The following is a 27,767-nucleotide window of genomic DNA, read 5'->3' as shown; positions in this document are numbered from 1 at the left end:
TGTCCTTGTATACTCCAGTTAAGTGTCGGTCTGTCATTTTCATTCAAAATTGTTGGAAACCTTTTATTTATTTATTTATTTATTAATGGAGTAAAACGTTTGAACTTATAGACGTAAACATTTTGAGAATTGTTGACTAAAACTAGACAAAGACGAACACGTTTTGTAATGACTAAAATATATGCCTAAGACGAATAAGTATTTTCGTCCATCGGACTAAAGGCCGAGTTATACTTCCGCGTCAGACCTGCGCCGTCAAGGAAGACCCGAGTTGCGACCCTGCGCCGTAGCCTGACGCACTCCTCTCGAATTTTCTAACCTTTACATCGCGTAGACGCGTATGACGTGGCAGAAACGGACTGTGATTGGTCCGCTCAGACTGTTGTTTCCGGTTCAGCGCGAGATCATCGCCATTGTAGAATAGAATCAAACATTATTTTCTACACGCAAGCCAACGCGAGTATCATCGAAGAGCAAGTCTCGTCAAGACATTATTGTGATTGCCAAATGGCAAGGTCGGCGATTGGAAAGAAAAAAAAAAAAAAAATGGAAGAACCTCCGAGACGTGTGTGTTCGGAATCGAGTGGCCACACGAAGCAGTGACCCAGTCGGCCAAAAACTTTTTATCACTTAATGTAGGGTGACCATATTTGTATTTCCAAAAAAGAGGACACTCAGCCCGGCCTCAAGATACTTGAATTTTACTCGAAGTTCACTCAAAGATGCCTATATCACTTTAATATATTTAAAGTGTGCCCCCTCACTCTGGATGGAAAAATGCAGTTTGAAAAAACACATACGTATAATATATAATGCAGACCCATAGAAATGTAGTCCAGTCAATACACATACACACAGTAGGCTATGTGCCAATTAAACATTTTTATAAATTACTATCACGACAATTGTCCTTGACAAATTGTTATTCCCATTCAATTGATATTCTCATTCAATGTTCTAGATTGCACACAAACAAAAACCGAAATAAACTGACAAAGTATTCAACCAGCATGTTTCCAAACGTAGCAGTTCAAAACTACGTTTCCCATAATGCCTAGCGCGGTTTAGCTTACTGATAGCTAGCTGAGGCAAAAATCAAACTTTGCTATAAAAGTTTACAATCATCGGCAGTGCAACAATGCGACACCAAACGGGATTTTACAGTCAAAGCTCCGACAGAAGTCAACAGTTGCCATTTTATACGTATTTATCGTAAAAAACTTCAGGCGTTGTGGCCAAATCGTTCACCCAGTAGATGGCGGTAATGCCTCATGATAGTGGTAAACTGCCAACAAAAACAAGAAGAACTACTTCTTTCCTCCCTACTACTAGGAGCCATGTCATCGCAGGCAAGCGCTGCCACCCAGCGTCCGGAGGGATTCTCTTCAAATTGGTCCCGTGAAAAATCATAAAAAAACGGACATTTTTATGAATTTATAAAACCCGCCGGACGACGAGGATACTACGTGAAAGTAGGACTTGTCCGGGCAAAAGAGGACGTTTGGTCACCCTACTTTATGTCGTATTTTTGGTTGGTGCACTTCATCATTTATTGTGTACATATGTTTGCTGTGAGTCTGTGACTTATTTACATGTCACAATTCAAGTATATGAAGAATAAAGCACAGATTTGGTGTCAAAAGAGTTGTTTTATCTTTAATTTTCAATAACAAACAGTTCACACACGATACATCCTCAACGATTGAGAGTGCCTTGGTGCTTTTTATGATAACGTTAAAATCAAGGCTCCCAACGCAGTTTGGAAAGTTCCATAGACGCCAGAAATCTGCTATGGCTTCCCACTGGCTGGTTGTAGGACACGGCAAACAAATCGGGCTGGAGGGCTTTGCAGACCTTGAACGCAGTGCTCGACGCCAGTTTGAAGCTAGCCGCCACAGCTAGCTCTCTCCACCCGAGTCTAGAACTCTGTGCGGCATTAAAAGTCGGCCAGACCGCCTCGAAATTGTCTTCTGTGTCGCCTGCCCCTCAATATTTGTATGTTCAATATTTATTCACTGTTGATGAGCAGAATATTTGCTTTGGAGAGTTCCATCTTGCATTGTTTATTTTTTCTCCCTTAAACTAGACTAGCGGAAGTCAACAAGCATGCCCCAAAACCGTACAAACATAACGCCACACCCCTCTAGTGGTTTGGCGGTGAATTACAGAGTAACGCGTTCCCTCACAGCAGAACTATCAAATGTCGAATGACGCCGTAGTCGCTGCGCCGTCACCGCAACGCGGGAGTATAACTCAGGCTTAAGACTAAGACGAAAATTAAAATGGCTGCCAAAAACAACACTGGTTGTTTTTGCACACTAACCCTAACCTAGTGAAAAGTGGTTTGGCAATGTGAAGTTGGGGGATGATAAAATGTTGTTGAAATGAAAAGTTTGTAAATAGTATGAGGTGGATTTTAGGACAATGAATAAGGAGAAGGTGGGGATAGATGGAAGTGTGCCAAGTTAAAGACAGAACGAGGAGTAAAAAAAGGCTAAAAATGTGGGCAGATTATGGCGAGAATGATTACCTCAGAGAAGGGTGAAGTTGCACAGAAGATCCCAAAAGACCCCAAGAACCACTGTAAATAAACAGACCATTGCCTAAATTCCTTTATTTGGCACTTAGAAATCCAGAAAGTCCAATACATTACATTTCATTAAATTCCATCTGAGTCCTTACAGCTCTATCCTGAAAAATGCTTATCTAAAAACGGCTAGGCGGATTTTGACAAAATTTTACAGTTGTACTTTATGATTCTGGGACTGTTCTTACATGGGTTTTATCTCTGTAGTCCTCCATTTTCCGAGGAAAATTACTTCGAAACTCCAAAAATTTGTGTAGAAAATTTGACCTGATTGTGGAGGCGACAGAGCAGTCTTGGCCAAAAGGCGCCTCTCTTGCGATTGCAATGTTGCAGTTGGCTTTCAAACTTTATGGTTTCATGCACAAATTTAAATGTGCTGTAATGATACATTGAGTACTCCACAACAAGACACTGGATTTAAAAAAAAAAAAAAAAAAACTTTTGGGGGAATTTCACTCAGATATTCACACTGTAGCGACTGTTATTTGGTATGTGTTGCATCCGCAATGATTCATGGGTAGTTCATGACTGAGAGGGGTGGTTGCCATTGTTATTTTCTGGTGTTTTCTGTTCATTACGGCACTGTCTCTAAGGGTTGTGTGGTGTATGGGGCACAAGAGCAGCAAGTGTGAAACACAAAAAATGTCTCGCTCACTCTTCTCCATGTCGCTTTCCACAATAACATACACAGTAATAGAAAAGCAATTGCGCATTAGCCTCGTTATACTGTTCTTTTACTATTACTGCATTACAGCTGCATCTCTAAGGAAAGTATGTTTGGTCTACCATGTTAAACAAATCCGAGCAACACCGGGCCATACTGCTAGTTTACTGCTACTTACGAGGTTAACAGTTCTTATTTTGAAATTCGGATTGCTTTGGGGTTGGTTACTTACGTTAAAAGACCACCGGGGGCAGACATGGACCTCTCTGCCCGTCTGGCGTGACACTCAAAGGGATTGCTGAATGAGCGCTTCCTGAGCATTGATTTCACCAAAATCTGTAAATGGCAGAACGAAAATGAGCTGAGTAAAGGAGAAACATGCTTTCATCTGAACTTTTGTTTTCATCCTTCTAATTAATTGTATTAGAATAGCCTCAAAGGTGAGTGAGGTCGCTCACCACAGCAGAGAGGCTGGAAACGAGTGTGACGCTGTTCTGAACTTCCTCATCTGTCACGTCCACTGCCGTACAATGATCCTCCTCCAGCGGAAGAGGGCACGCTCCTGACTCTGTCACCCATGGGTGGAGCTACCAGGCAGGCAGAAACACACAAACATTCCGGAACCAACATCTACAATTCTTCCTCTATTGCAGTAGTGTCAGAGGGTCAAAATCGGGTGAAAAAAATATCAGGTTTTTAAAATGTGTTTATTAGGGCTGTCAAAATTATCGCGTTAACGGGCGGTAATTAATTTTTTAAATAAATGACGTTAAAATATTTCACGCAATTAACGCACATGCCCCTCTCAAACAGATTAAAATGACAGCACAGTGTGATGTCCACTTGTTACTTGTGTTTTTTTGTGTTTTGTCGCCCTCTGCTGGCGCTTGGGTGCGACTGATTTTATGGGTTTCAGCACCATGAGAATTGTAATTATTGACATCAACAATGGCAAGCTACTAGTTTATTTTTTGATTGAAATTTTTACAAATTTTATTAAAACGAAAACATTAAGAGGGGTTTTAATATAAAATTTCTATAACTTGTACTAACATTTATCTTTTAAGAAGTCTTTCTATCCATGGATCGCTTTAACAGAATGTTAATGTTAATGCCATCTTGTTGATTTATTGTTATAATAAACAAATACAGTACATATGTACAGTATGTTGAATGTATATATTTGTCTTGTGTCTTATCTTTCCATTCCAACAATAATTTACAGAAAAATATGGCATATTTTATAGATGGTTTGAATTGCGATTAATTACGATTAATTAATTTTTAAGCTGTGATTAACTAGATTAAAAATTTTAATCGTTTGACAGCCCTAGTGTTTATATTTTTCAAGTATTAACTCATCTGCTGCTATCGACGGTCATAGACGTCCAATCCATCTTGACTAGGAGCAGTTAATCTTACTTTTAAAAAAAGTAATTAGTTCGTTACAAATTACTTCTCCCCAAAAAGTAATTGAGTTAGTAACTAAGTTATATCAATGTAAGAGTAATTAGTTACTCGGCAAAGTAACTGACGCGACTTTTCATGCTCTACACGTTATTACATGATCCAATCTATAACGTCTTTCACACCAGATATGTTTACATTAACTGATTGAATTATTGGGGGAAAAAATTGTATGAGAGATTTTTTTTTTCTCTCAGCACAAACTTATCTGTCAGGTTTGCGGGCAGGCAGGTGGACCTAAAAGCAGGGAAAGGGAGGCGAGGCAGATGAACGGTGCAAAAATGATTTAATGAAAGCCAACAAAAAGCAAAGTACCAACAAAACGACCGGGGAATCCAAAAACTCTTAACAAACAAAAAATCAGGCTAACAAATCAAATAACACTCAAAGCAGGACGAGGAACACGAGGAACTGGGGGCACTGACATGAACGTGGACTTCCACATTGACAATGTCGCGACAAGACTCAACAAAAACCGGGATCTTACTGTATATAGACACAGAGACAGGGTAACGAGTCAACGAGGAACAAGCGGGTGACGCAGGAGGATGCAGGCTGAAGGATACACTAGGAGCAGTCACAACAGGTGAAATCAATGCGCAATCACAGGGACAAGTCACACTAGGAGAAAACAAACATAAAACCTAACACTTATCTATATGAACTGTTGTTATAATGATACTGTCCAATAACCCATTACATAACCACATGAACCCAAAGAAATACAAAAAAAATATTGAATTCTGGCAAGAGAGAAAAAAAAGACAGAAATGAAGCATTATTTCTCCCAAGAGCATGAGTTCCCCTTTAGTGGAGAAAATAGTTCCTAGTGTGAATAGTGAATACTTCCTTCTTAGTTACTATTATGAAATTAAAAGGATCATATCTCCAGTTTTACAAGGTCAATCGGTGCCAAATAAAAACTGGGAGATGTTTAAATCCGCGCTTTCGAGTCATGTTGAGGGCTGTGCTCTATGTTAAATGCTTCATTTTTTACAGTGCTATGAAGACGCCACGTGATTGAACAGCCTGGCGTAATCAAAGAAAGGCAAGTTTGCGTCAGATTGGTATAATGGAGTCATGTGATTATTGTTGCAACATCTGATTGGTGAAATTGGTTGAGCTACTCTTGGGATTGCTGGCAAAAAATAATAAATCTAATATGTAGAATAAAGAGGGAAAAATGTAACGACTCTTGTGTAGCCCAAGGTAGTGGAGTAAGAGCGTTTTTTCTTCGCAAATCTATTCAAGTAAAAGTAAAAAGTATGGCTTAGTAAAACTACTCTTAGAAGTACATTTTTCCTAAAACGTTACTCAAGTAAATGTACCAAAGTACATTTAACGCGTTACTACTCACCTCTGGTTGTTACATTGTACATTCTGTAATTTATTTCACATCAAATATGTTGACATTAACTGATTAAATCGGCTCATACAGTGCCCTCCATAATTATTGGCACCCCTGAAAAAGATGTTTTTTAGCTTCTAATAATTTTTTTAAAATTCAAATAATATGGGACCTTAATGGAAAAAAAAGAGAAAAATCAAACCTTCAATACAAGTGCATTCACTCAGTGGGGAAAAAAATCCCACATAAAGGAAAAAATATTTGACATCAAATAATGTGTGTCACAATTATTAGCACCCCTGGTGTTAATACTTTGTACAACCCCCTTTTGCCAACAAAACAATGTCTGGGGACTGAGATGGCCATGGGAGGAGCTTGATTTTGTGTCTGGTGAACCTTTTCTGTGTAGATTTGGCCATATGTTTAGGGTCATTGTCTTGCTGAAAGACCCCGTGTTGACCCATCTTTAGCTTTCGGGCAGAGGGCAACAGATTTTGATTTAAAATGTCCTGGTATTTCAAAGCATTCATGATGACATGCACCCTAACAAGGTTCCCAGGGCCTTTGGAAGTGAAACAGCCCCAAAGCATCACTGACCCACCCCCATACTTCACAGTGGGTATGAGGTGCTTTTCAGCATGCGCATCTTTCGTGGCACACCAGACCCACTTAGAGTGTTTGTTGCCAAAAAGCTCAATCTTGGTCTCATCTGACCAAAGCACACGGTCCCAGTTGAAGCCTGGGGCCGTGTGTATTTTTGTGTGAGACCAAGATTGAGTTTAAGATTGAGTGAAAAGGTTTTGATGCAGCGAAGCAAGGCAGGCAGCCTTTGAATGTGTAAGCAACAAGGGAGTGTCTTTTGCTCACTTTAATTTGCGGGACAGTGATTCTGCTTTGTGGATTTTTGTCCAACATGTTTTGAATGAGATGCTTCAGTTCTTCGCTTGTCTGAGGCCTGTGGAAAGAAAGAATGTACCAGAATAAATGCTCCAAATAAAAATAATAAATAAATTGTCTAATAAAAAAAATATGAAAGACAGGGCACATATAGTGGTAAAGGATAGCTTGTTGAAATGGGAGAATGTCATTGTCAGTGGCGTAAGGCAATGCACACAAGAAAAAGTATCGATAATATAAGCTACCTCTGGATCAGGTCGGCACTTTTTCTCGTCTTTTTCAACCCTTGCACTCAAACCATCTCTTTAACTAAATATTTGTATGTTCTTCCACATCGTTACCAGTGAATTTGGTACTGGGTACATCATTTTCGGACAGAATTGGTAGGTTTAGATCAGTAAACATCTCGTCCGTACACTATTTATTAGGGCTGCAGCTATCGATTATTGTAGTAGTCGATTAATCGATGAACTAGTTCGTTCGAATAATCGAGTAATCGGATAAGGACCATGAAAAATTGAAATACCCGAGCTGATGAGCCTCAAACGTTATAAAAAAATAAAATACGGATTTATGTACAATAAAAGAACAATTGGCTAACTCACACAGCAAGTCTGCTAGCTTAAATGCTATAAAAAGCAAACTGTTTTTTTTTTTTTTTTTACAATGCTCCTAACAAATGGTTCGGACACATATTCCCACAGTAAAATGGCTAAATATACCTGTAAACTAAATTACAAATACATTAGAAAACATTAGCTCAAACAAACACTTAGCTTATGTTGGTGTTAACATGGACCAGCTGGGTTCCGCCATGTGATATGAGGCAGACTAGAGGGCAGTGTAGCCACCCAAATTAATAAAACTCAATGCAAACACTTTCAAAATAAACCATTACAACCCCACTTTAATTAAACAAATTCTCGAGGCAGCAAAATTTAATTTGAATCTTTTTTTCTAATGGAATACTCGAGTTAATCGATTAATCATGCAGCGCTACTATTTATATGCATCTAGCATGAGGGACGAATGCGAGTTTGACCCTTCTAGCAACAGTTGCTAATGTCATGAATATTAATGAGCAAAGGTGATGTGCTACGTGTGGTACGCTATTACCCGTGTTGAACACTTTCGGTCCCGTGTTGGCGAGTCAAAATTGCTTTCACTCAAAGGGCTACCCGTTTAAATCCTGGGAATTAACCAGAGTTCAGGTATGTGTGAAAGTGGCTTTATTTTCTGACATTTTAGGGTCAGCTGAGCTTCCCTTGCAGTCTTAGAGCAATCGCCTCTGCATCAGACTAATGTTTACAAAGTGCAATAGTGTAAAAATATGTATAAATATTTTGTAACCTGGTTTTATTCTTCCTTCCTCATGAAATTACATAATATGAGAATATTGTCTCACATTTGTGGGAATTCCACAGGCTTGTTCTTGATCTTGTTATGCAGAGAAACGATGTAGTCATCATAAAAAGGACACTGCAGGAGCAAAACAATGTTTACACTGCGTGCGTATGTTCAGTTTACAAGAAAAGTCAAGTTACAAGAACAGTGATCTAAATATGAAACATAAACACAAGATCTTTTGTGTACCTTTCCATAGACAAAGCAGTAGAGTGTTACCCCCATGGCCCACACGTCTAACGCCTGAAAGGAGCACACACAAACACATACAGTGGGGCAAATAAGTATTTAGTCAACCACTAATTGTGCAAGTTCTCCCACTTGAAAATATTAGAGAGGCCTGTGATTGTCAATTGGGTTAAACCTCAACCATGAGAGACAGAATGTGGGGAAAAAAAAAACAGAAAATCACATTGTTTTATTTTTAAAGACTTTATATGCAAATCATGGTGAAAAATAAGTTTGGCCTCTGTTATTTTCAACAAAGGGTACATAACAAAGTGTTGAGATGAACTTTTGGTATAGACCAAATACTTATTTCCCGCCATGATTTGCAAATAAATTCTTTAAAGATCAAACAATGTGATTTTGTTTTTTTTTCCCACATTCTGTCTCTCATGGTTGAGGTTTACCCATGTTGACAATTACAGGACTCTCTAATATTTTTAAGTGGGAGCACTTGCACAATTAGTGGTTGACTAAATACTTATTTGCCCCACTGTACACTGTGACGATAAAAGTTATGTTTATGACTGTTTTTGTAGTGTGGAGACAGTTCACCTTGCCACTAAACTCTCGTTGGTGTTCCTCCATGGTCTCGGGTGCCATGAAGGCGGGGGTGCCGGCCGTGCTGGACAGCAGCGCGTCCGCTCCCTCAAACTCGTTACTCACGCCAAAGTCAGCGATCTTTACGTGGCCGTCATCGCTCAGGAGCAGGTTGGACGGTTTGATGTCCCGGTGGATAATTTTGTGGTAGTGCACTGCAAGGTTACCGTCGTGAACAAAATTGAACGAAATGGCAAAAACTATAGTTCTTAACCATTTTAATTAAATGAAATAAATAAAAACTATAATTAAAAGACAAAAATGATAACGTATATTTTGGGGGTTCACAAAATAAAATCATATTCAAATTAAAGATACAAGCAATGTTTCCATTTACACAAATGACACAATTCAAAATGACTAACTACATGTTGTAATTATTCTATTTTTTTGTTGAGTTTATTTTTTAATGAGGCACCTGACAAATAACCCAATGAATGACACGGTAAAACCAATGCTAAACTACCAACAAAAACAAAACAAAACAAAACTAATCATTTAAAGAAAATGAAGAGACTAGCAAATTACCTTCAAAAACTAAGTTGTAAAATAATCAGAGAAAAAATGCCAAATTAAAAAAATCTAAAATAAAATGAAAATTCTAATACTAATGTAATAAAGGCTCAGCCCTCTTCCTATTATTATTGGATTATTTTCTTAAATTGTTCTCCCGTGTTTTTCCTGTGGGTGTCGCTATTTCACCATGCCTGTTTTGCTTGTGTTGGCTGGTGAGCAATTGAGCATTGAGCAATAATTTTAATCTGTGTAGTCCTTCTTTTTCCTCGTTCCTTGATGTGCATCCAAGCACACCAGTAAATGATAACAAGTAGAGGAACTGTTATAGAGTTGTATTTTGTCTATTTAGTTCTCTTTGTGACGTTGGTAAAATCGTTAGCATATTAGCATCGATTGCTAACGGTCGCTATCGCTAACGGGCGCTAATGGAGTGGTTAATATGTGCATTGTTTATGTTTTTATACCTTCGCGATGCATATAAGATGTGGATGTTGCATGACCTGTGTTATTTCCTGTGTTAAATTGCGATGGTGTTAAATTAGTATAGTAAACTAGTATGGGGGGAAATTAGTATTGGAGACTGATGTCATCAAACGGTAGTTCACCTTACGGCCGCTAGATGACCTCATTTGTCCATTTATCGTCAGCCAAGTCAGTCATTGTATGCTTTTTAGTTAATGTGTGCATTTGGCTGTATTTTCTTGATTAATTTGAAATGTATGATAATAATTGAGTTTATTTCTTTTTTCCTTTTATTATTTCAGACTGGTTTTATATCTGGGTTTTATACTTCATGCCCTGTGGAGTTAGAATTCATCATTTTTGCACATCAAGGAATATTTTTGGACAATATAAGGCACATTAAAGCCATTCTAAATCAGCAGTGGATTCTTAATCGCCTTTATTCCTGTGCTCTAACCGGCACGCCATCCTGGTTACAGTTTGTCCTTACCATGAACTAGCCCTACAACATCACCTCACGAATAACTAATGTTAAATAAATGTAAGATTGTTATCACAAAAAAAATTAACTCATTAGGATTATTAAGATTTTAACATGCCATTTCAAAAATAAATTCAAATAAAATAAACACTAAATGGAACATCAAACCATAAGCGCGTCAACGTACGATACTCGATGCCCAGGACGAGATCTCGGAAGTAAAAGCGAGCTTGCTCCTCAGTCAGGGGCTCCTCAGTGGGCACCTCCATCACAGGACTGAAAAACAAACAAACAAAAGTACTCAAAATACTCAAATCTTTCTCAGCGAATATCAGCATGCAACCACCAAACGCACCCTCTGGTCATCAGTTCGAAGGCTCCAAAAGCAAAAAACACATTTGAGTCTTTGAAGTGGTGCCAAAAAGAGTAAAAAAGATTTTACCCATGTGAAGTCCATCTTCGTCAGGATCATCAAGAACCTGCAAATATACTAGAAGAAATTACGGTGTATCACAAAAGTGAGTACACCCCTCGCATTTCTGCAGATATTGAAGTATGTCTTTTCATGGGACAATGCTGAAAAAATGACACTTTGACACAATGAAAAGTAGTCTGTGTGCAGCTTATTCATTCATTCATTCATTTTCCATGCCACTTTTTCCTCACGAGGGTCGCGGAGGTGCTGGAGCCTATCCCAGCTAACTATGGGCAGTAGGCAGGGGACACCCTGAACTGGTTGCCAGCCAATCACAGGGCACAAGAAAACATACAAACATTCACGCACACACTCATATCTACGGACAATTTAGAATGTTCAATCAGCCTACCATGCATGTTTTTGGGATGTGGGAAGAAACCAGAGTTCCCGGAGGAAACCCACGCCGGCACGGGGAGAACATGCAAACACCGCACAGGAAGGCCGAAGAACATGCAAACTCCGCACAGGAAGGCCGAAGCCCAGGATTGAACCCTTGATCTCAGAACTGTGAGGCCGACGTGCTAACCACTCAGCCACCGTGCCGCCGTGTGCAGTTTGTGATAGCGTTAATTTATTTTCCCCTCCAAATAACCCAAATATTATTAATATCCAATATCCATTAATATCCAAACCCCTGGCAACAAAAGTGAGTACAAAAACGTACATCCCTAAATGTCCAAACTGAGTACTGCTTGTCATTTTCCCTCCAAAAAAACTTGTTACAGGAGTGGGGTGGTGTGGCTCAGTGGTAGAGTAGTTGTCCCCCAACCCAGAGGTTGTGGGTTCAATTGTCCGCCCTGTTGAACTCACCTAAGTATGCTTGAGCAAGATACTGAATCCCACATTGCTCCTGGTGCGTCACCAGTAGGTGGATGGCGATGCTTTGAAAGGTGGAAAAGCGTTATACAAGTATAACACCATTTGCTGCAGAGATTGAAGAGGTGGGGGGTCAGCTTGTCATTGCTCAGAACGTACGCCGCACTCTACATCAAACCGCATGGCTGTCACCCCAGAAGGAAGCCTTTTCTGAAGAAAGCACCTGTGGCCAGGTGCTCATAGATCGAAAGGGGCACATGAACAAGTAATACACCTGACCTTACAACAACATAACTTCCATTTTAACCAGCTTTACAGTTTAATTGGCAGTGACTGTGACAGACTTTAATTGGGAGGGGGGAATAGTGAATAGAAATCAACACCGTCATCACTTTCTGGTTGTGGCTCAGTCAGTCTTTGCCTCTTTTCTTCCTTCAACCTCTACATCAAAACTTCCTTCCTCAACTTGTTCATCTGAGAAGAAACCGCATCAGATGGTCACTGAGCCACCTTCAGCAGTTTTTTCAAAACTACTATTTCATTATTATCCATGTTAGACAACTGCAGCACATAATTAATAAAGTAATGACATTAAATGTTACGAACAATAACATTGTAATTGTTTATAATTGTTGTATTCTATACCTGAATATCCTTGCAAACTGTTGGTCTTACAAATTGTGCTATTCACCCAGCTGATGAGGGATTCACTGCCTTTAGCAGGTTCATCCAGCTTCCTGTTTTTTTAATCCCTCAACCTCCTTCCTTACGAGGCATGCCTACAAAATGAAATATAAATCTTAAATTACAAATATCAGATTCCCCGGTGGCTTTTATTTTTAAAGGTTTCTTAATTTCTTTCTGTCTCAATACCTATGGAGGTAGATTTGTGTATTATTCAATCAAAAAAAGTTGTTTCAATTACAAAGTTGCTTCAATCAATATATATATTTTCAATAAAAAAAAGTCACTTCAAGCAAAAAAAAAAAAAAGTGAATGCAAAAATAAATTTGAGACTCAAAAAGGAACAACATGGTGCTTCAATCAAAAAAAAAAAATTCAAAGAAAAAAATCATATACAAAAATAAAATTCCCCTCCCCAAAAAATACATATATTTTTTAAAAATTATTGTTTTTAATTGAAATTATTATTGTTTTGATTGACGTGCCAAAGGTTTTGAACTCACTTTTTTTTTTTTTTTTTGAAGTGCGAAACGTTTTGAACGCACTTTTTTTGAAGTGGAAAAAGTTTTGAAACCACTATTTTTTTTATTGAAGCAGTCCTAGACAAATGTCACACTTCGCTATTAGTTAGACATGTTTGAGTGATAAGTGGCTATAGACTCTACTCACCAACGTCACAGAATGACGTGTTGCTGTATCCGGCAGCCATATTGTCCGTCTCTGTTTAGCCCTATTCTCAATGGTTTCAATTAGTCGTTCAGTTTATAGAGCAATTCATGGAAGCCCCAGTGCTTTCAGACGCTGTAAACTCATTGGATGCGTTGCTTAAAAGGCGTTATGTGGAAAAGCTTCAGTCTATCTATTAGCCAGATCCATATTTGATGCCTAAATTGATATTTTTCGACCCGCTGTCTTCATCCTCTCTGCCTGACATCTGCTACCCTGATATCTACAACTATCTTGTCCACACAAAATCAGCCTATTCTCACAAAAGTTTGAAAAACTTTAAGAGCAGCACTCTAAGCAACATTACCCCGTGTGACCCTTTACTTTCAGTTTTCTAAAATGGCGACAATCGATTTTTAAAAAAAAGTTGACTGCGATGGCCGACGCTTCAAGGATAGGTGGATATTGGACTATTTCTTCAATAAAACACGCAACAACTGTGTCTGCCTCATTTGCAAAGAGACAGTCGCTGTTTTCAAAGAGTTCGATGTGACGCAATATTACTGAACAAGACACGCTGACATGTACGACAACATTACAGAGAAGATACGCAGCGAGAAATTATAGCAACTTGAAGCTAGTTTATTTTTTCACAGCAGCAGTATTTCGCAAGAGTCCGAGTGTCGAAAGAGAAAGCCACAAAGGCGAGACTGTTGAAATTATGAATTAAAAATAATAAAGCAAATGTGACACACAGAAGGGCTTGCTAAAATTTGTTTAAATATATTGTTCTATGTAAATCAGCCAAGGTAGCCCCCTGCATTTTTACCACACCAAACCTGGCCCCCTTTGTAAAAGGTTTGGACACACCTGTTTAACTGATGATCTGTAGACGAGGCCAGCTTCTTTCACTTGGTACCAGCTAAATATTATTCAAAATGTAAGAAATAAGCGTTTTGACTTTGAAACTGTATGTTGTCGGCGATTAGCCTCGTAATGGTCTTAATTGTGGTTGTCAGTCCAAAACCGTCTAAATATATATTAAATGCATCTTACCAGATATAAAATGACTACTACATAATCCGTGGTAATCATTTGGAGCCCTCGGTCTCATCGAATTGCAGCAGTCCATCTCGCTCTCCTCTCCGGGTCTCTCGGAATACGGCAGAACTTCAACTCTCTCCGTCTATCTTCTCTGTTATTGCAACCAACCGTCACACAGGCCTTCACCATTTTGATTATTAACGTTAACGAGCAGAAAAACACGCCATAATAGGTGGAATTTACGTAGCTGTAATGCGTCAACACGACAAGTAGATGGACAACATGGCGCGGAGGCGTGGTTGTGACGTCATGTGAGTAGGGTTTATTGGGCATTTATTTGATTAATTTGTTTATTTATTTTATTATTAATGAGCACCCGCACGTCACTCATACAGATTTTTCTTACCAATCGATGGACATGGAAACGATTTTTGTACCGTGAATATATGTATTATTTTACTCTGCTTGAACCAATAAATTGTCATACCTGTGTGATTGTCATTGAGATATGGTCGTGAAAACTTGTAGACTAATACATTTCTGTTCAAAGATGGTTATGTGCCCCAGTCCACGATTTGTTACTAAAATAAAGTACTAGTATTTTGTCTAAATTATTTATTTAAAACTGATTTTACAGTCGTAAACCCATTACTGTAATGCGTCCATGAAAACATTTGATATTTTCACCTCAATAAAGCGTTATAAATAAGCGTTCCCGTCAGGGGGACGTTTCACGCGGGGCGGCTATTTTTCGGCACAACACCGGTACACCGGCCTGACGTATGGGGGGCCGTTAGGGACATAATTCAGGATTACCTTTCACACACACTTATCAAACGTTCTCACACACTCTATTGAAACATTTTCTGCGCACGTATAGATGTGAGATTCTCGCACGCATACATGTGATATTCACGCACACATACATACGAGACGCGTGCACGAATACATGTGAAATATTTTTTGCGCACGCATATGTATGAAATCCTTGCACGCTTACATGTGAGACCCGCGCGCGCATATATATGAAATCCTTTCACGCTTACATGTGAGACCTGCGCGCGCATGTATATGAAATCCTTTCACGCTTACATGTGAGACCAGCGCGCGCGCATATATATGAAATCCTTTCACGCTTACATGTGAGACCAGCGCGCGCGCATATATATGAAATCCTTTCACGCTTACATGTGAGACCAGCGCGCGCGCATATATATGAAATCCTTTCACGCTTACATGTGAGACCTGCGCGTGCATGTATATGAAATCCTTTCACGCTTACATGTGAGACCAGCGCGCGCGCATATATATGAAATCCTTTCACGCTTACATGTGAGACCAGCGCGCGCGCATATATATGAAATCCTTGCACGCTTACATGTGAGACCAGCGCGCGCGCATATATATGAAATCCTTTCACGCTTACATGTGAGACCAGCGCGCGCGCATATATATGAAATCCTTTCACGCTTACATGTGAGACCAGCGCGCGCGCATATATATGAAATCCTTTCACGCTTACATGTGAGACACTCACGCGCATGAATGTGAAATCTTTGCGCTTATACATGTGAGACACTTACGCGCATACATGTGGAATACTTTTTGCGCACGCACACATGTGAAACAATATTTTGGGTGCCATGTTTGTACTACATGTCGAATCCATTTTGACTGGGAGTGGATGGAAAGGAAGATCGGATGTCTAACACTGTCATTACCAGCCGTGAAGTTAAAGCTGGCAGTATTTTTATGCTCCTAAATGTTTCCCATTCAGAAACAGCTCTAACTGTCAACACGTTGCAAAAATGAAACCTAGGTGGCTCAGGGTGCGTCATTGAGATTCGGCGTCTGTTGTTGTACGGCTGGCGCTGCATTAACTTACCATCACTTCCAGCGAATGTCGACGGAACGTGGGTCCAGAGCATAGCTGCAATCAGCACGAAGTACCGCAAAATATTTGCATAAATATATAGAAATAATGTATATATATACACATACATATATACACACATACACTATACAGGGTGATGAAAAAAAGAATGGGCCAAAACCATTGTGGTAAATTGGGGGGGCAATAACTACATTGACACAAGTATTGTATATTTTTGTTTTTATTTCATGCTTTACAAGTGCTCAATGTGACCACCAGCAGCATCACAGACAATCAAGCCGATATGACTTAATTCGTTAAGATTACTTACTTGTTAAAGTAAAAAAAAAAAAAAAAAAAAAAGTAAGTACTTTATTTAATTAAAAATGTAATAATTTCAGTCTATTTCAATAATTTTGAAATGAATAAATGCGTGATGATTTTGGCACATTGATTTTTAATCACCCTGCACATACATCATATATATATATAAACATATTATATACATATTCACTATATAAAATTATGTACACATAATATGCGGTCAATAAACTATACTGCGACATTTTATTCATAAACTGTAATACTGTCTTGCATCTGTGAATAAACACACAATTTGCACTTCAGCCTCCAAGGCATATTTATTTGGCAATTGGAAACGAGGTGGGGGGTGCAACACTTTTATTTTTTTTAATATTTCAAAATACAGTTCCAATGGACTTCTTCAAATTTGAAATTTTACCTTTTTCATCAATCATATGCAAACTGATATTGACTATCAAACCATACTCGGTGTAGTAGTTAAAGTTAAAGATACATTTTTATATACATACTCATTAACTTAAGTACTGGGGATGGGGCAAGTTAGTAGCTCACATGTTGTTTACTGAATTCTCATCTCAGAAGCGAAACAAACATGATTTCTTTTACACATTTTAAACAACAAACCAACCAAAACAATACTGCGCTCAAACCAGTGTGGTATAAATAAATATAATAAAAATTATTTGTTGTTGTGTGGGACATTTCCAACACCGTATATCCAGGTCTGCTCGCGTTGTCGTTGAAGAACTGGTTCCACGATGCTAGGCTAGCTGCAAAGGCTACCCCACGATACATCGGCGTGCCCGGGCATCTGTCTCGGAGTGCCCGCGCGGCGTGCGAGAACTATACCACCGAGCCACCAATACTTGCAATGGAAGACGGGCGGCACGCTGAAATGAATAATCAAAGGGAACACAAAGAAACAGACGAGCATTGGCACCCACATCGTATTCATACCGTCATTGAGTGACAATTCATCCCGCGCTTCCTTGGTCGAAATCGATAAGAAACCTGGATTCGTCCACAATAGCGTCCCGAAGCCTCCATTTCAATGGGCCAAACACCGGAGGAACAGTCGACGCCCACGTCAATTGCGTCAGAAGCTACAATGTAGCTTATTGGTCAAACTAACGTCACCCCCTCACGATTTTACAAAATAAAAGCAGGCACATTATGTTAAATAGGAAAAGGGTGATTTTACACACCAAAAAAAGGTCCACGACACATATTTAGATGATATATATGTATTTATTCTATTAAGAATGTTGCCAAGCTTGAATGATGCTTTATACAAGTAAAAATATATCGCTTCCGCCGTAAATACTTTTATTTTGAAAAGGACCAGTACAGCTTCCTACTATAAAATGCCTCGTATACTATCTACTGAAATGCCGTGCACTGTCATTTGTGAGTTGCTCTTCTACACACAAGTGAGATTCTGTGCAGTCTCATTACTGAGAGCCTCTTATACACACAAGTGAATAACCTCTCACACATAAGACTGAAAAATATCTCACATTCCTTGGTCAAACGTTCGTATAAATGCATGTGAAAACATCTGTACAGATACGTATGACTTAAAAAGCTATCAGACATAAGTCTCGGTAATTATAAGTATGGGGGTAATTATAAGTATCCACATTGATGCATGCCATTGAATTATAATAAATTGAATGGTTGAATAATCAAGAAAGCAAGATATTTTCATTAGCACATATATTTTAAGCTTGATAAAGATAGATCTAAATAAAGTTTAAGATTTTTTTAGCATTATTGAATAAATTATATTGTGTGTTTTAAACGTGGCATTAAAAAACAACAACAATAATATTACATTTTATTTTTAGGTGTCTTTCAGGACACTCAAGATTGCCGTACAAGGTAAAAGGTAAAAAATAAGTTAAAATACACACATACAGATAAAACCCACAACAATGTTAAATTAAAAAGAATAATGGAATTATGAGGAAGAAAGCCTGTCTGAATAAATATGTTTCAAGATGTTACTTGGCTGAGATTGTAAGGAAGTCCAAAGTATTGTGCGGCCTCATCAACATCAAATTATAATCGATATAAGGGTCAGCAGGGATGAAATCGAACTACATATTCACACACATTCAGTACTAGCCTACATTCTATAATGAAGTGGAACACTGATAAAGGTATAGTTTATGGTTTTTATTTAAAACTGTATTTTTGATGACTGCTGTTAGTTAAAACGTCCACTAGATGGCATTATATGATCTTGCATTGCACTAAAACCAGGTACAGTATATGAGCGTTGCATTTTGGGAAATGAAGATGCTATGAACGCTAATGGAGAAAACGCTAACGCTAGCGCGACCTCTTTCAAACCAAAGAAAAACTGGTAATGGTTTCGAAAAAACATATTTCAATTTCATGTACGCGAAACCATAAAAGGTTGATTTTGTTGCAGACGAGTTCCAGACTGCTCTAATCAGCGAATTACATCTGAGTTCTGTGTGATACAAGTGTCTGGTGAGTTGCTATGCTTTATGCTACTATGCAAGAGGATATGTCATAGACACGTTTTCCTGTAGAGTTGAGTTACAAGATATTGTGTCTTTTCTTTGTCTAAAAAACAATTGGAGGAAATTGGAAATATAGTAAGATGTTATTTTTTCAAATACAAATAAGTTAATGTTGTATGTTGATGCATTTTTGGAAAGTATTATCGATAGGTGGGCTAGTATCAGTCACTGTACAATTCATGAACAAATAGTTAAATGTGGGAAACGACCAATTTTGACCAGTATTGTAGGTTATACTTGCCATGCTGTACATTCTATGGTTGGTTGAAAATTAAGTTCTTGATATGCAGATTGTTTGTTTTTAATTGCTGGATCTACATCTGACAGACAGAATTGATGTCAAGGAGGATTCGGCCTGATTCAATGAGGGATTGAGGACCAATTTTTTTCAACTTCAGCCAACTGTTGGAGCATCACCCAAAGCAGATAAGGTCACCTTCACTACAAAATTCTTCACACAATATACAGTCACACTATCCCGATAGTACACACATACACTGAATAGTACAACAGACATTGAGGCACAGCAGCAAAAGACTTTGAAGGGACTGTTCAAATTCAATATTTTTTATTTAGATAGTTTGTGTATATTTTGGGGATTATATGATTTTGTGAGTTCTGTAGTACTTTGAATAAATGTTGTTGTTGTATTTTCTTACTAGCTGCCCTTGCTCCTTGAGTTGAACCTGTGTATATTACTATTCCATACTTAGTAACATCAAAACAAAATTCTTGTTCACATAAGCAAAAGAAATTACTAGTGGGATGAGCAAATTATTGCTTGGATAAAATATTCTATCACATGCATTAATAACGATAGCAATTTATCTGAAAACTACCAGACTTGCTTTTTTTTTTTTTATTACATTGTAACAAAGCTATCTGTGACAAGTCTCTGTCTTTGGTTTTAAAAAATTAAACGTTAAAAATATCCTTTCCAACCCTTAAAAAAAAAAAAAAAAAAAAAAAAATCATGTTATGTCTTTACAAGTTTTTGTTTTTTTCACCAACATATCAATACCTCTGGGGTTCTAAGTGGCCTTACCTTTTTGAAAATGTTTCTGAATATTCATAGGAAATGTATTATCTTTTAAAAAGTGTGCAGCAATGTATAACACCAAATCTTTCCAATCATTTTTTCCTGGATAAAACTGTTAAATGAATCTAGAAATAATAGTGTGTATTTCTCTATCATTTTTTATACCGAAATGTAATTTTTGGAAAATTCTATTATTTTTAGCATTACTTTCGGAAAAAAAAAAAAAGACTTGTGTAGTTGTGTGAGGTTCTCAGTTATGAGTGTACACGGTATTTTAGTAGACAGTGTAAAAGGGCTGCATATTACGATTCATTATTGGGCCTTTTCCAAATAATACGTTAGTGCGACAGAAGGGATATATACAGTGGGGAGAACAAGTATTTGATACATTGCCAATGGGTTTTCCCATTGGCAGTGTACTTACTTGTATGAAGGATCAGTCAAGTTTGGCAATATTCTTAAAAGTATAAATACATATATAATATAAATATGGGTCATGGACCTGTTTATTTTTGTATAATCACCTTTTTTCCTCTTTAACCTAATTTGCCTGCTTTTATTTTCTAAGGTCGTGGAGGAAAAGACGTTAGTTTGACCAATAAGCTACATTGTAGCTTATGACACAATTGAAGTGGGCGTCAACTGTTCCTCCGGCTTTTGGCACATTTAAATGGAGGCCAGTATCCGGACGAGTCCAGGTTACCTGCTGATATCGACAAAGAGAAGCACAGGATAAATTGCCACTCAGTGACGGTATGAATGTGGGTGCCAATGGTCGTCTGTCTCTTTGTGTACCCTGTGATTAATCATTTCAGCGTGCTGCCCGTCTTCCATTGCAAGTATTGGTGGCTCGGTGGTAGAGTTTTCGCACGCTGCGCGGGAACCCCGAGACTGATGCCCGGGCACGCCGATGCATCTTGGGGTAGCCTTTGCAGCTAGCCTCGCATCGGGGCAACAGTTCCGCTACGACAACGCGAGCAGACCAGGATATACGGTGTTGGAAATGTCCCACACTACAACAAATCATTATTTTATCCACACTGGTTTGAGTGCAATATTGTTGTGGTTGGTTCGTTGTTTAAAATGTGTAAAAGAAATAATGTTTGTTTTGCATGTGGGATGAGAATTCAGTAAAACGGCATGTGAGGGACTAACTTGTCCCCCCCCTCCACAGTACTTAAGTTACTGAATATGTATATAAAAATGGATCTTAAGCTACTATACCGAGTGTGGTTTGATTGTCAATATCAGTTTGCATATGACTGATGAAAAAGGTAAAATTTCAGATTTGAAGAAGTCCATTGGAACTGTTTTGAAATAAAAAAAACCATCCCACCTTGTTTCCAATTGCCAAATATATATGCCTTGTAGACTGAAGTGCAAATTGTGTTTATTCACAGATGCAAGACAGTGTTAAAGTATAAGAATAAAATGTCGCAGTAAGGTTTATTGACCACATATTATATGTACATAATATAATTATATATAAGGAATGTTTGTATATATAATTTATGTTTGTACATATGATGTATGTGTGTATGTGCAGGGTGATTCAAAAACAATGTGCCAAAATCACACATTTATTCCTTTCAAAATCATTGACATAGACTGAAATGATTAATTAAATTGTTAATTTGATAAGAAAGTCTCTTTATCAAGTAAGTTAACAAATTTAGTCATATCAGCTTGATTGTCCGTGATGCTGCTGGTGGTCACATTGAGCACTTGTAAAGCATGAAATAAAAACAAAAATATACAATACTTGTGTCAATGTAGTTATTGCCCCCCCAATTTACCGCAATGGTTTTGGCCCATTCTTTTTTTCATCACCCTGTATAGTGTATGTGTGTATATATGTATGTGTATATATATACATTATTTCTATATATTTATGCAAATATTTTGCGGTACTTCGTGCTGATTGCAGCTATGCTCTGGACCCGCGTTCCGTCGACATTCGCTGGAAGTGATGGTAAGTTAATGCAGCGCCAGCCGTACAACAACAGACGCCGAATCTCAATGACGCACCCTGAGCCACCCAGGTTTCATTTTTGCAACGTGTTGACAGAGCTGTTCCTGAATGGGAAACATTTAGGAGCATAAAAATACTGCCAGCTTTAACTTCACGGCTGGTAATGACAGTGTTAGACATCCGATCTTCCTTTCCATCCACTCCCAGTCAAAATGGATTCGACATGTAGTACAAACATGGCACCCAAAATATTGTTTCACATGTGTGCGTGCGCAAAAAGTATTCCACATGTATGCGCGTAAGTGTCTCACATGTATAAGCGCAAAGATTTCACATTCATGCGCGTGAGTGTCTCACATGTAAGCGTGAAAGGATTTCATATATATGTGCGCGCGCTGGTCTCACATGTAAGCGTGAAAGGATTTCATATATATGCGCGCGCGCTGGTCTCACATGTAAGCGTGAAAGGATTTCATATATATGCGCGCGCGCTGGTCTCACATGTAAGCGTGAAAGGATTTCATATATATGCGCGCGCGCTGGTCTCACATGTAAGCGTGAAAGGATTTCATATATATGCGCGCGCGCTGGTCTCACATGTAAGCGTGAAAGGATTTCATATATATGCGCGCGCGCTGGTCTCACATGTAGGCGTGAAAGGATTTCATATATATGCGCGCGCGCTGGTCTCACATGTAAGCGTGAAAGGATTTCATATATATGCGCGCGCGCTGGTCTCACATGTAAGCGTGAAAGGATTTCATATATATGCGCGCGCGCTGGTCTCACATGTAAGCGTGAAAGGATTTCATATACATGCGCGCGCAGGTCTCACATGTAAGCGTGAAAGGATTTCATATATATGCGCGCGCGGGTCTCACATGTAAGCGTGCAAGGATTTCATATATATGCGTGCGCAAAAAATATTTCACATGTATTCGTGCACGCGTCTCGTATGTATGTGTGCGTGAATATCACATGTATGCGTGCGAGAATCTCACATCTATACGTGCGCAGAAAATGTTTCAATAGAGTGTGTGAGAACGTTTGATAAGTGTGTGTGAAAGGTAATCCTGAATTATGTCCCTAACGGCCCCCCATACTGACGGCTGGCTATTGGGGTTCTACCGGAGTGCCGCGACGCGATACGGAAATGATCGGCGGCCGGCCTCCGGGCCAGAGCAGGGGTGTGACGTCGGGGTCCCACCGGGGTGCCGCCGCCGCGACACAACGCGAGAGCGACGGGGCTGCTCCTCCCGTCCCAGCGTGGGGTGGCTGGCAAGTGGCCCGACACTAGACGGGCCAGCAAGCGAGTGGGCGTGCAGGGTGGAGGAGAGGGTTTATGGCGGTTTAGGGGCACGCAGACCTTTATTTATTTATTTATTTATTTTATTTTGAAGGTGTTTTCAGTGGTCAAGTATAGTACACGTTGGCGTGCCTGCACAGTCGGCCAGCACACATACGCACACACACACACACACACACAAAAGCACAGTTGAAAGGGGCACTTTGGGCATGTAGGAGAAAAGGGGCAGGTGCTCAAGCACCCTCCGCCCCCCCTGCACGTGCCTGATAAGCAGTGTTGATTGCGATGAGCAGCAGGAGCACTCACAGGTCTGCCACACCCAGGCTGCCAAGGTTGAACTCATGCCACATAAAAACAGTAAGTGTAACAACAATAAAAGCCAGTAGAGGGGAGTGTGGGCTGGGACCACCACAGAAAATAATTAACTATCATATAAGATGCACACAGACTACTTTTCATTGTGTCAAAGTGTCATTTTGTCAGTGTTGTCCCATGAAAAGATGTACTTAAATATCTGCAGAAATGTGAGGGTTGTACTCACTTTTGTGATGCACTGAATACTAACTTTCATGTTATTGGTTCAGGTGATACAGCGTTCGATTCAAACCTTTGTTTTCAAAAACTACTAGAGAAACATTTTGAAAACTTCCAGAATAAATGTCAGGATTTTATTAGCAAATTTAAACTGCAATATTTAAACACAAATGACATTAATTTCTTACAGTTTTATTTACATTAGCAGAAGGGTTGTTCATCTTACTTTAAGAAAGTAATTCATTACAGTTACAAATTACTTCTCCCAAAAAGTAATTGAGTTAGTAACTCATTTACCTAAATGTAAGAGTAATTAGTTTTTGGCAAAGTAACTGGTGTTTGCTTTCATGATTTTTTTCACCCCCCCCCCCCCCCCCCCCCCAAATAAATAAATAAATCATAGTAACCTTTGCTATGTTTGGAAGTCATTTAATGTTGTGAATCAACTGTTAAAGTTGTTATAATAGCTCCCGTTATTGAATTAGTAACCTTCTGTCTACTTTCGACATGTGAAAGTTTTAAAACTGTTTCATCGTTTAAAGAAAGGTTCAACTCAAGATTTTGCCCATTTAGGAGTATCTTGGATAAAAAATGACTTGGAAGGTTCCCTACAACAGATCCTTCCTGAGAGGTCTACTGGTTTAAGATGGCGGCTGTTTACTAACGCTGGTGAGTCGATCATTTCGCGTTTAGTTCTCTATACATGTGCTAATGCAGCTGTGACTGTCATTTCGCATTTAGTTATATACAGTGGGGCAAATAAGTATTTAGTCAACCACCAATTGTGCAGGTTCTCCTACTTGAAAAGATTAGAGAGGCCTGTAATTGTCAACATGGGTAAACTTCAACCATGAGACACAGAATGTGGAGAAAAAAAAACAGAAAATTTACATTGTTTGATTTTTAAAGAATTTATTTGCAAATCATGGTGGAAATAAGTATTTGGTCACCTACAAACAAGCAAGATTTCTGGCTTTCAAAGAGGTCTCACTTCTTCTAACGAGGTCTAACGAGACTCCACTCGTTACCTGTGTTAATGGCACCTGTTTTAACTCATTATCGGTATAAAAGGCACCTGTCCACAAACTCAGTCAGTCACACTCCAAACTCCACTGTGGCCAAGACCAAAGAGCTGTCGAAAAAGACCAGAGACAAAATTGTAGACCTGCACCAGGCTGGGAAGACTGAATCTGCAATAGGTAAAACGCTTGGTTGGTTAAAGAAATAAACTGTGGGAGCAATTATTAGAAAATAGACATACAAGACCACTGATAATCTCACTCGATCAGGGGCTCCATGCGAGATCTCACTCCGTGGCGTCAAAATGATAACAAGAACGGTGAGCAAAAATCCCAGAACCACACGGGGGGACATAGTGAATGACCTATAGAGCCTACCCACCGACGTCATAAAACCACGTGCTCGCTGTATGGTTCCGCCCACTTGTCCGTCATTTTGACTCTGTATTAGCATTGTTTTCAATTGATGGCGGAATTTAAAATGCATTTCATGGAAGACCCGGTGCTTTCTGATGCCGCAAACTCACTGGATCTGTTGCATAAAAGGCGTTATGTGGAAAAGCTTCGTTCTATACAGTCGCCAGATCCATATTTGATGCCTAAATCGATGATTTTTGACCGGCTGCCTTCGCCGTCTCTGCCTGACCCTGATATTTACAACTATCTTGTCCACACAAAATCAGCCTATTCTCATGAAAGTTTGAAAAACTTTAAGAGCTTGGAGGCTTATAAATGCTACGTTGCTGGTTGGGTGAAACAGGTCCTCGTACACGAAAATTCGGCAGGAATCTTGTGCTCGGAAGGTGAGTTACGAAATTTTCAATTCAAAATCTTTTGTTCTTGCTAACATCCACTGTCAAGTCTAATGTATTTCATGTCATTTGTCAATGGAGCTAGGGCTTTTAATGTTTATATGGTTTAGCGATAGCACTCTCACGACATACATACGTGTATGTTGTCGGCGATTAGCCCAGCAATTATCTTAATTGTGGTTATTTGTCAGCCCCGTAGACGAGGCCAGTTTCTTTCACTTGGTACCAGCTAAATATTATTCAAAAAATAACGATGGTGGAAGAAAGGGAAGTCACAAACATCTTGAATTTGAAACTATGTCGTACTACGTCGTATGTTGTCGGCGATTAGCCTCGCAATGATCTTAATTGTGGTTATTTGTCAGCTCCGTAGACGAGGCCAGTTTCTTTCACTTGGTACCAGCTAAATATTATTCAAAAAATAACGATGGTGGAAGAAAGGGAAGTCACAAACATCTTGAATTTGAAACTATGTCGTACTACGTCGTATGTTGACGGCGATTAGCCTCGCAATGATCTTAATTGTGGTTATTTGTCAGCTCCATAGACGAGGCCAGTTTCTTTCACTTGGTACCAGCTAAATATTATTCAAAAAATAACGATGGTGGAAGAAAGGGAAGTCACAAACATCTTGAATTTGAAACTATGTCGTACTACGTCGTGTGTTGTCGGCGATTAGCCTCGCAATGATCTTAATTGTGGTTATTTGTCAGCCCAAAACCCCCTAAGCATATCTTAAATGCATCTTACCGGATATAAAATGACTACTACATAGTCTGTGGTGATTTTTTGGTGCCCAGTTTTCACGTCGAATTGCAGCCGTCCATTTCGCTCTCCTCTTTGGATCCCTCGGAATACGGTAAAACTTCAAGTCTCTCCTTCCATCTTCTCTGTTAGTGCAACCAACAGCCACACACGCCTTCACCATTTTGATTATTAATGTTAAGGAGCAGAAAAACACGCCGTAAATAGGAGAACGTAGCCGTAACAGGTTAACACTATGTTTTGACGGACAAGTGGGCGGTACCATTCAGGAGAGCGGAGCTGTGACGTCACGTGGGTAGGGTCTATAGAGAGCTGGGACCGCAGTAACAAAGGCTACTATCAGTAACACAATGCGCCGCCAGGGACTCAAATCCTGCACTGCCAGACGTGTCCCCCTGCTGAAGAAAGTACACGTGTAAACTGTGTGGAAAGATTGTGTAGAGTTACAGAAAACGTTTAGCCTCTGTTATTGCCAACAAAGGGTACATAACAGTATTGAGATGAAATTTTGGTACTGACCAAATACTTATTTTCCACCATGATATGCAAATACATTCTTTAAAAATCAAACAATGTGATTTTCTGTTTTTTTTTTCCACATTCTGTCTCTCATGGTTGAGGTTTACCCATGTTGACAATTACAGACCTCTCTAATATTTTCAAGTAGGAGAACTTGCACAATTGGTGGTTGACTAAATACTTATTTGCCCAACTGTACATTACATACTGTTTGTGTGACAAAAACAAAAAAAAAACACTGGAGACAAAATGGTGGACGAGACTCCGGCGTCGTAAAGTCGAAATCGCTTTAGTCGAGTACATCGTAACCCGAGGACTACCTGTAATTCACTTTTTAAATTCATTCTGAAACTGTGTCACCCGGCCATTTAGGGGCCTTGGCCATAGTGGAGTTTGGATTGTGACTGACTGAGATTTTGGACAGGTGTTTTTTATACTGATAATGAGTTAAAACAGGTGCCATTAATACAGGTAACGAGTTGAGCCTCGTTAGACATCGTTAGAAGTTAGATCTCTTTGACAGCCAGAAATCTTGCTTGTTTGTAGGTGACCAAATACTTATTTTCCACTGTAATTTGGAAATAAATTCTTTAAAAATCAAACAATGGGATTTTCTGGGGTTTTTTCCACATTCTGTCTCTCATGGTTGAGGTTTACCCACGTTGACAATTACAGGCCTCTCTAATATTTTCAAGTGTGAGAACTTGCAAAAT

General features: G+C 39.1%; 1 protein-coding gene and 1 long non-coding RNA gene across 4 annotated transcripts in view; one reads left to right on the top strand and one right to left on the bottom strand.

Annotated features, from left to right (window-relative positions):
- LOC130917477 (calcium/calmodulin-dependent protein kinase kinase 1-like) overlaps nt 1-27,767 on the bottom strand; it is a 44,019-nt gene that overhangs the window by 3,365 nt on the left and 12,887 nt on the right. The window contains exons 7-16 of one of the 2 annotated variants that reach the window (XM_057838923.1): nt 11,094-11,130; nt 11,007-11,028; nt 10,839-10,927; nt 9,148-9,347; nt 8,557-8,610; nt 8,369-8,442; nt 6,934-7,021; nt 3,710-3,838; nt 3,484-3,587; nt 2,531-2,581 (exon numbers count right to left, since the gene is read on the bottom strand). In XM_057838923.1, the coding sequence (XP_057694906.1) occupies nt 2,531-2,581; nt 3,484-3,587; nt 3,710-3,838; nt 6,934-7,021; nt 8,369-8,442; nt 8,557-8,610; nt 9,148-9,347; nt 10,839-10,927; nt 11,007-11,028; nt 11,094-11,130 (848 nt within the window). The remainder of the gene's footprint in view (nt 1-2,530; nt 2,582-3,483; nt 3,588-3,709; nt 3,839-6,933; nt 7,022-8,368; nt 8,443-8,556; nt 8,611-9,147; nt 9,348-10,838; nt 10,928-11,006; nt 11,029-11,093; nt 11,131-27,767) is intronic. The other variant, XM_057838924.1, reaches the window with a different exon arrangement.
- On the top strand, nt 17,970-22,155 carry LOC130917485 (uncharacterized). 2 transcript variants are annotated; one of them, XR_009063476.1, is made up of 5 exons: nt 17,970-18,904; nt 18,974-19,035; nt 19,416-19,519; nt 20,696-20,880; nt 20,943-22,154. It is a non-coding gene; the product is annotated as an uncharacterized LOC130917485 (long non-coding RNA). The 2 variants fall into 2 exon arrangements; XR_009063475.1 differs by having other exon boundaries at nt 20,696-22,155.

Source organism: Corythoichthys intestinalis, chromosome 6 (genome assembly GCF_030265065.1).
Source record: "Corythoichthys intestinalis isolate RoL2023-P3 chromosome 6, ASM3026506v1, whole genome shotgun sequence".
NCBI classification, from domain to species: domain Eukaryota; kingdom Metazoa; phylum Chordata; class Actinopteri; order Syngnathiformes; family Syngnathidae; genus Corythoichthys; species Corythoichthys intestinalis.
This window is presented reverse-complemented; position numbering and strand designations above follow the sequence as displayed.